Consider the following 8,657-nt stretch of genomic DNA (forward strand, 5'->3'; position numbering starts at 1 on the left):
ATCTAACCATCACATCCTTTGCCATCCCCTTTACCGTTAATCTTTCCCCCACATTGGAGTCTTTTCCAATGAATCCTCTCTTCTCCTTAGGTGTCCAGAGTAGTCAAGCTCCAGCTTCAATATCTGCCCTTACAAAAAAGGAACAAAAAAAAAAAAGCATGGCTGGGTGGGGAATTCTGGGAGTTGAAGTCCACAAGTCTTCAATATCTGTAGAGATTCTCAAATCATCCAGGGCATGGTGGTCCCCCAAAAATGCTTTTCCAAAAGGCAACTGGCCTTTCTTGGTTTTTTGTTTTTTTTTTTTCCTTTGAAAACGTTTCGCCTCTCATCAAAGAAACCTCTTCAGTTCTGTCTCCGTCTCAGAACTGAAGAAGCTTCTTGGATGAGAAGCAAAACGTTTTCAAAGAAAAAAAACACCAAGAAAAGCCAATTGCCTTTTGGAAAAGCACCTTTGCACATGTGTCTTAAAGGCGTCAAGGTTGAACACCCCGGCTCTAGATGCCTTTTTACAAGTTCAAACTTAACTTTCGGCTGTCATGGTTCCAACTAATGAAACACTTCAAAGAACTTCCAGGCATGAGGGCACATCATGGAAGTTTATGCCAGAATCTAAATTCCTCTTGCTGGCATCTAACTTTTCTTGCTAAACTCCTCCCTTATCTCGCAGTCACAAGTCACATCTTCCAATTAGCCCAGAGGGCAGAGATTCACTTCCGTTCCTTTCCCCTGGCTTTTTTTATTTCCCCTCCCTTTCCTCTGTCATCTGAATTAACTCCAAAAATACCAGACAGTTCTGCATATGTTGTCAAAGCAAGAATATTCAATATTAGCAGCGTTGACACAGGGTTTGTGGGAGAGCTCTTGATTAGCCTGTTTACTATTAGCTTGTTTTTCTGAGTTGCTGGAGTACTGTTTGCCCCTTAATTGTTGGTCCAGTCGGAAACGGCCAAAGTAGCTTTTTCAATCCATTGGATAACAATTTAGTTTTTCAACACATGGCGGATTCTGCGAAGTGCCCTTGGGGCTTGAAGCACGTTGCGCCATATGCGCTACCCAAGTGAAGAGAGGGCTGTGGCTTAGCTCCCCACTTCCCACCCGGAATTGTTACCATCTGTCCACTTCCTTCGTAGAACCTTGCTCGCTCTCGGCTGCCATGTTGGGATGGCGGATAAGAAGGCTGAAGAGAACCTCAAGAAAACCAAGCTACCTAAAACGTAACTGGTTTGGCTCCCGTTGGTTGGGTGTGCAGAGGCTGATTTTGGGACTTCCAAATAGCCCAGAGGGCAAAGATTCACTTCCAGTTCCTTTCCCCTGGCTTTTGTTATTTCCCCTCCCTTTCCTCTGTCATCTGAATTAACTCTAAAAATACCAGACAGTTCTGCATATTTTGTCAAAGCAAGAATATTCAATATTTAGCAGCGTTAACATCGGCCTCTGCACACTTCAGCAGCTGGATGTAGTACTTTTGGCCTTGAATCAGCCACATCACAAGCACCAACATTATCCGTCCTTTCTGCTTCTCCTCGCTTTTGAATTTCTCCCGACGGCTGGATTTAGGAATTTGGGGGGAAGGAATGAACATAATCTAATACTCCTTATCTCCTAGTTTCCTCACAACACTAACCCTGTGAGGTGGGATATAATGACCAGGACCCAGGGAGCCGATTTGCTATTTTACCCAGGTTGTCCGGAAAAAAAAGGATCAGGAAATAGTCTTCCTGTAATGCCCTCCTACAGCTACCATTATGACTATTCCCCCCCCCCCTTAAAAAAGCCTGGCCTTCCTTCCCTTCTCCCACATTTGCTATTTCTGCCTCTTCAGTGGTCCAGTTAGAATCTCAAAGGTGCTTTTCCCAACGTTTGTTTTTCCTTGAAGACCTTTCGCTTCTGATCCAAGAAGCTTCCTCGGTGCTGAGATGGAGACAGAACCGAAGAAGCTTCCCGGATGAGAAGCGAAACGTCTTTAAAGAGAAAGAAAAAGTCCAGCTGCCTGTTGGAAAAGCACCTTTGGGACAACGCCTGAGAATCTCAATGGAGGCGTCCAGTTAGAATTCTCCCGGAACCAAAGTTTCCGCAGCCAAGGTTCCTACCCGGAGCGCCATTCCCGTGGCCCCGTCCAGGAACCGGAAGTGGCTCGGAGAGAGCTCGTTCGTTTTGATTTACGTTCCCCGGCCAAGACGGTCGACCAAGAAGGAGCGGGAGGCGCCTGGGGAGCCGTTTCCAGCGGTGAGCTTCCGTCCTGGCCTTCCCCCTCCTGCTTTGGTGACGTGGCGGGGGTGGCGGGGTGGTTGCCCTGGAAAGGCGCCTCTTCCCGACCTGCTCCCCTTCGGGTCCTCCCTGCTCCAGAATAACAGACTTGGAAGAGACCTTGGAGGTCTTCTAGTCCAGCCCCTACCCAAAGCAGGAGCCCTAATACTATCTCAGTCTAATGGTTCTCCAGTCTCTTCTTAAAACTCTGCAATGATGGAGCAGCCACAACTTCTGGAGGCAGGTGGTTCCACTGGTTAATTGTTCTGACTATCAGGAAGTTTCTCTTTAGTTCTAGGTTGCTTCTCTCCTTGGTTAGTTTCCATCCGTTGCTTCTTGTCCTGCCTTCGGGTGCTTTGGAGAATAGCTTGACTCCCTCTTCTTTGGGGCAGTCCCTGAGATAATGGAAGACTGCTCTCATGTCACCCTTAGTTCTTCTCATTAAACTAATATCCAATATATAAATAATAATAATAATAATAATTAATAGTGGTAGTAGTAGTAGTAGTAGTAGTAGTAATAGTAGTAGTAGTAGAAAGGGACCTTGGAGGTCATCTAGTCCAACCCCCTGCTCAGGCAGGAAACCCTACCCCATTTCAGACAAATGGCCGTCCAGTCTCTTCTTGAAAACTTCCAGTGTTGGAGCATTCACCGCTTCTGGAGGCAGGTTGTTCCACTGGTTAATTGTTCTAACTGTCAGGAAGTTTCTCCTTAGTTCTAGGTTGCTTCTCTCCTTGATCAGTTTCCATCCGTTGCTTCTTGTCCTGCCTTCAGGCGCTTTGGAGAATAGCTTGACTCCCTCTTCTTTGGGGCAGCCCCTGAGATATTAGAACACTGCTATCATATCATCCCTAGTCCTTCTTTTCATTAAACTAGACACATCCAATTCCAGCAACCGTTCTTTATATATTTTAGCCTCTAGTGCCCTCCAGTCTGTCAGGTCGATGTAGAGCGAGGATCTTGGAGAGCCGCATTAGAAGTTTTGTTCAGCTGCGGGAGGGTGTGTGTGCTTAAACCTGAATATTTTGAAATGATGCTTGGATGGAATCCAGAACTTCTTAAGGGGTGGTGGAGTGGCCTTCTGGCTCCCATCAGTATCAGTGGGGAAGGGGGAACCATGTTCTTCCCCCTGCCCACCTTCAAACCCAGTGGATAGTTATTCTGTGTTTTTAATGCCATTAAAGTCTCCATAGTTAAGATAGCAGCAGCAGCAGCATCTTGGGTCTTCCTTCCAAAATTTGTAGCCATTGAAATAATTTTGAATTTGTCTTCTCTATAATTTACTTCACAGAACACCTCTTTGGGCTCAGGCCATAGTGTCGTATAAGCTTATTTGTATTTATTTCTGAGCCACAGGTTGTCCTAGTACAGTAGATGTGATTCCTTCTCTTGGGGACATTTGAGATCTGTTTGAATTGATGCTAACAAAAAATATTTTCTCTTTCCAGGTGTTAATCCTCTAAGAAAAAAAAGGGGGAGGGGAGTTTGCCTCAGAGAGCAATTTTCCAGGCAAAACCGAGGCTAGAAATCACAGAATGGAAATTCCAGCAAGCAAAAGTTGCCCTTTGCAGAGCAACAGAGATTCCGATAGGTCTTTCCAAGCGTCTCCTGGTGATGAGCAGAAGCTTGCAACCTCAGATATGTGCAGCTTTAGAACAGTTGGCAGTTCCCCTCTGAGTCGGACACATTGGGGAGAACAAATGTCAGGAGTCCCAAATTCACACAATTATTCCCCGAGCAGGAAAGGAACATCTGAACCACCTTCTCGCAGGGAAAGAGAATCTTGGAATCCAGACCAAAATATGTCTGTGGGCAAACACGGGTCCAGAGAGAGGCCCCCTCCCTGCCTCTGCTGGGGCGAATTAAAGACAGAAAACCCAGCCACGAATAATGGGAGCAAGGCTGCCCAAGATTGTAACCAAGGCACTGAAAAACTGGAGGACTTGGATGCTGAAAGTGGCACCCCTAGGGGAGAGGAGACCTCCAGCAACAAAAAGTCATATTACAGTAATGATAATTGTAAGTCCCTGCGTTCAGACAGGATGACCGACAGTCCCATGGAGGAGGAAGACTCCGCTCTGCTTGCCATGTTCCATGCTGTGGCCAACAGCCGCTTGGCAGTCCGGAGCCAGCAGAAGGATGAACCAGATTTTACACCAGCCCAGAAATTGGACATTTTACGGGATTTATACCACACCAAGCCTCTGGTCTTCCTGGAGCGCTTCCGAACGGTCCTGCGCGAAGAACACTTGCCCTGTTTCCGCCATCTCTCTGGCAATTATGAGGCTGATTTTTACTGTGCTGAGATCCGCAAAGCAAACCGGGGCAAAACTCTGCACACTAGGATGAGGAACAAGCGTTACGCAGCTCTGCAACAACTCATCAGAGGTACCGGGGCCCTGAATTTTGGAGAGGGAGGGGGTTTACAGTTTTGCTTAAAAGTAAACCTGTAGATTGGCAGATTTATGGACTAAGAGTAGGAACAGGCACCATTTTAGCAACGTATCTTGCAGGTGATATTATTTCCTTCGCATAATAAGGAGGCCAGATCAGAGGCTGCAAGTGTCTTTGTAGCAAATAGAAATAGTTTCTTCTTTTTTTTTTCAGAAAGAGAGGGCAAGAAGACCTGTTAACTGTTCTCCAGGGCTATGGTGCAGTAATTTTGCTGCTCATGCTTGGATTGAACTATAAGGCAGCTGTTCTGCTAGTGTCTGGACTGCATATGATGGATGTGTGTTAGAGGGGGAGGGAGGGAGAGGGAGAGAGAGAGAGACAGAAGGAGAGAGGGAGAGAGACGGACGGAGGGAGGGAGAGAGAGACAGATGGAGGGAGAGAGAGATAGAAGGAGAGAAGGAGAAAGACGGAGGGAGGGAGGGAGAGAGAAGGAAAGGGAGGGAGAGAAAGGGAAAAGGAGGGAGAGAGACGGATGGAGGGAGGGAGAGAGGGAAGGAAGGAGAGAGAAGGAAAGGGAGGGAGAGAGACAGATGGAGGGAGAGAGACAGAAGGAGAGGGAGATGGAGGGAGGGAGGGAGAGAGGGAAGGAGGGGAGAGAAGGAAAGGGAGGGAGAGAGGGAAAGGGAGGGAGAGAGACAAGGAGAGAGGGAGAAAGACGGGCAGAGGGAGGGAGAGAGAGAAGGAGGGGGAGAGAAGGAAAAGGAGGGAGAGAAAGGGAAAGGGAGGGAGGGAGAGAGAGATGGAAGGAGGGAGAAAGAGAAAGAGGGAAAGGAGGGAGAGGGGGAGAAGGAGGGAAGGAGAGAGAGAGAGAAGCAATTGCCATTTGTCTAGTCCAATTCACCTGTTGCACCAACTATACTCCTGGCTCCAGGTTTCTTGTCGCAGACACCTCTCTCCCCGTTCCTTGCAGGTGGGGAATATTTCAGCGATGAGCAGATGAGGGGCCGTGACCCCCTCCTTTACGAGCAATACATCGGACAGTATCTGAGCGATGAGGAGCTGCAGGAGCTTGGCCAGTGTAAGCTGGAGGCTTCCTGCTCCCTCTCCGGCGTCCTCCTAGACTCCTACCAGGAGCACGTGATCCAGCAGCGGCTGCTGATCCAGCAGGAGCTGGAAGACGCCTGCCAAGAGGAGGAGGAGGAAGACAGTGACCAGGAGAGCGAAGGTTGGTGAAACAAGGAAGTGGGATCTAGTGGCTGGATCTCAAGAAGTCCAGGCCCTGCAGAAGACGGAGAGCAGCTGAGTTGCTTCAAAGGGAATTGTGGAGAACCTGCTGGATCGCTGGCTATGCAGGAAAATGGGGAATAATGGATGGGATTTAATGTACAATTTAATTTAATTGTAAATTAAATACAATTTAATCTGCTTTTTTATTCTCTCATAAGCTGCTAGGGAGGATTTCTGTCTCCCGAAAGATTGGGAGAAGCTGCCTCTACTACCCTAAGTAGGAGGAGAGCCAGTTTGGTCTAGCGCAGGGGTGGGCAACCTTGGCTCTTTTATGACTGGTGGACTTCAACTCCCAGAATTCCTGAGCCAGCCATGCTGAGGGGAAAGGGAGAGGTTTCCATGCTGAGCTATGCTGGCTCAGGAATTCTGGGAGTTGAAGTCCACCCATCTCTGAGTGGCCAAGGTTGAGAAATACAGGCCTAGGCCATGGGTAGGCAACCTTGGCTCTTTTATGACTGGTGGACTTCAACTCCCAGAATTCCTGAGCCAGCCATGCTGCGGGGAAAGGGAGAGGTTTCCAAGCTGAGTCATGCTGGCTCAGGAATTCTGGGAGTTGAAGTCCACGAGTCATGAGGGGCCATAGTTCCCTCATGCTGGCTCAGGAATTCTGGGATTTGAAGTCCACGAGTCATGAGGGGGCCATAGTTCCCCAATGCTGGCTCAGGAATTCTGGGAGTTGAAGTCCACAATCATAAAAGAGCCAAGGTTGCCTACCCCTTAGACATGAAAGCTGGTTGGGTGACTTTGAGCCAATCCCCAGGAGACGGTGAGTTCTAGTCCCGTCTTAGGCATGGAAGCCAGCTGGGTGACTTTGTCAATCAATCACCTGGCAGGATTGTTGTGGGGAAAATAGGGGTCGGAAGCTGTGTTGGATATCTTTGCTGCCTAATATCCCACCTAATAAAGTTGGGGTACAAATATATAAAAAAAAATAAGGAAGTCATTTAAAAAAAACAGAGAAGGGCAGGGCGTTCCCAGCCCTGGAAGAGAAGCTGAGCATCCCTCCTCCTGTTCTTCCCTCTTTAGACCAAGCTTTGAATCCTGACGCAGACGAGTGGGTCCCCGATGCAGAGGAGAAGGCTTTCCTGAGGGAAGAGTTCACCAGCCGGATGTACCAGCACTTCCTGGAAGGGAAGGATCTGGACTTCGACTACAGGTAAGGTGAGGACTCAGGACAGGACAGATCTCTGCAGGAGTGGCATGCACCCAAGCCCAAGATACTCTCAATCTTATGCAGGAAAAGACCCAAATATGCCAAGACCTGCATATATATATATATAATGGGCCGACCGGGTGCATCATAAACACACACACAACACTATCCTGGTGTTCGTTTTTTCTATATTTTATTGATATATATATTTCCTGACAAGCAGAGTTGATGGAGAATGCCGGATTTGCTTAATGACTGCATGATTCACTTAACAACCGTGGTGATCTGCTTTGCAGTTGACTCAAGAAAGGTCCTACAACGGGGCAAAACTCAAACTTAACCGCTTTGCTTCGCAACAATAATTTGGGGCCCCGTTGCGGCCATGAGACAACGACTGCCTGTGGTGAACGCTGATCCTTTTTTCCTTCTCTCCTTCATCCCCTGACTTCCCCACTCCTCAGTGAAGTAGACGAGAACCCGGAGTTTGATAACCTCGACATTGTCTCGAGAGACGAGGAAGAACGTTATTTTGACGGGGAGGAACCTGAAGTCGCTGACTCTATGGAAACGGAAGAGACGGAACGAAGACCGTAGTTCCTTGGGGGGGGGGAGGAGGCGAAGGCACCTGGGCGCTCTGCTCCTGGCAAGAGGGCAGGGAAAGGTACATTTGTGGTGCCCCATCGTAGGTTTTATTTCCCTTGGTTGAATTGGGTGGAAAAATCAGCTTCACCTTCACAGCGATGGACCCCGAACTCGTTGCCGAGAGACGTTTGGGAGGCCCACGCACATTTTGTGCCCTCGCCAGTGGGGAGATTCCCACGTTGCTTCCTAAATTCTTCGGAGTGCCCAGTAGGAAAAGATTGGGGAGAACAGGAAGATCAGAGAATGCCAGTCTGGGTTTGACCTGCCCCATCCCTTTATTTGGACACGCTCGTTGTGGAGATTACAGACACGTTCCTTTCCCGGGTCTGCATTTTCCCCTTGACTTGTAAGTCGGTGTTTTTTTTTCAACCTTGGCAACATTCAGAGGGGTGGACTTCCCCCATGCTGACTGAGGAACTCTGGGAGTTGAAGTCCACCTCTCTTAAAATTGCCAAGATTGAGAAACACTATTTTAACTAATCAGTCTCCATTAGAGACATTGCTGGCCTCTAGCTTGCACGCGCCCCAAAACAAACACCCCTGTCAGTGTTCTGCTACTCGGGGGGCCATTGGGATACCAAGTGTGTGTTTTCCAGCATTTGGAAGTGAACAATAAAATCATTTAAAGTAGGCTTGGCGTCATTTAGCGGTTTCTTCAGAATGCTGCAGGAAGTTCGCCGCTTCAGTAAACGCTCCCATAGGACCCCGTTGCTCCCAGTTATTGAAGTCCAACATTGTGCATGATGCACAGTCTCTGTCTCTAAAGGGGTATCGTTGAAAAAACAGAAGGGGGAACCTTTCAGAGTTCACACCAATTCTGGAATTAGAAGAGTTAGTTTGGTTAAGGCACCAATGTAGAAACTGCGAGACAATGACAAAAACCGGCTGGGTGATTTTGGAACAATCACCAGGTGACGGTGAGTTCTAGTACTGC

The 8,657-nt window shown here is 48.2% G+C and overlaps 1 protein-coding gene across 3 annotated transcripts; it reads left to right on the forward strand.

Moving 5' to 3' along the window:
- The first annotated feature begins 2,111 nt into the window (after positions 1-2,111).
- CCDC97 (coiled-coil domain containing 97) lies at positions 2,112-8,354 on the forward strand. Of its 3 annotated transcripts, none has more exons than XM_039369193.1 (5): positions 2,112-2,226; positions 3,696-4,635; positions 5,612-5,866; positions 6,955-7,084; positions 7,543-8,354. In XM_039369193.1, the coding sequence occupies exons 2-5, from the start codon at positions 3,783-3,785 to the stop codon at positions 7,673-7,675; spliced, it is 1,371 nt and encodes a 456-aa protein (XP_039225127.1). In that variant the 5' UTR covers positions 2,112-2,226; positions 3,696-3,782; the 3' UTR covers positions 7,676-8,354. The 3 variants fall into 3 exon arrangements, with proteins under 3 accessions (XP_039225127.1, XP_039225129.1, XP_039225128.1); XM_039369195.1 differs by having other exon boundaries at positions 6,955-7,089; positions 7,543-7,679; XM_039369194.1 differs by lacking the exon at positions 2,112-2,226 and adding an exon at positions 2,264-2,487.
- The last annotated feature ends 303 nt before the right edge of the window (positions 8,355-8,657 follow it).

This window comes from Crotalus tigris, unplaced genomic scaffold, assembly GCF_016545835.1.
Source record: "Crotalus tigris isolate CLP2741 ecotype Arizona unplaced genomic scaffold, ASM1654583v1 scf7180000020990.9691751010:1144802, whole genome shotgun sequence".
NCBI lineage: Eukaryota > Metazoa > Chordata > Lepidosauria > Squamata > Viperidae > Crotalus > Crotalus tigris.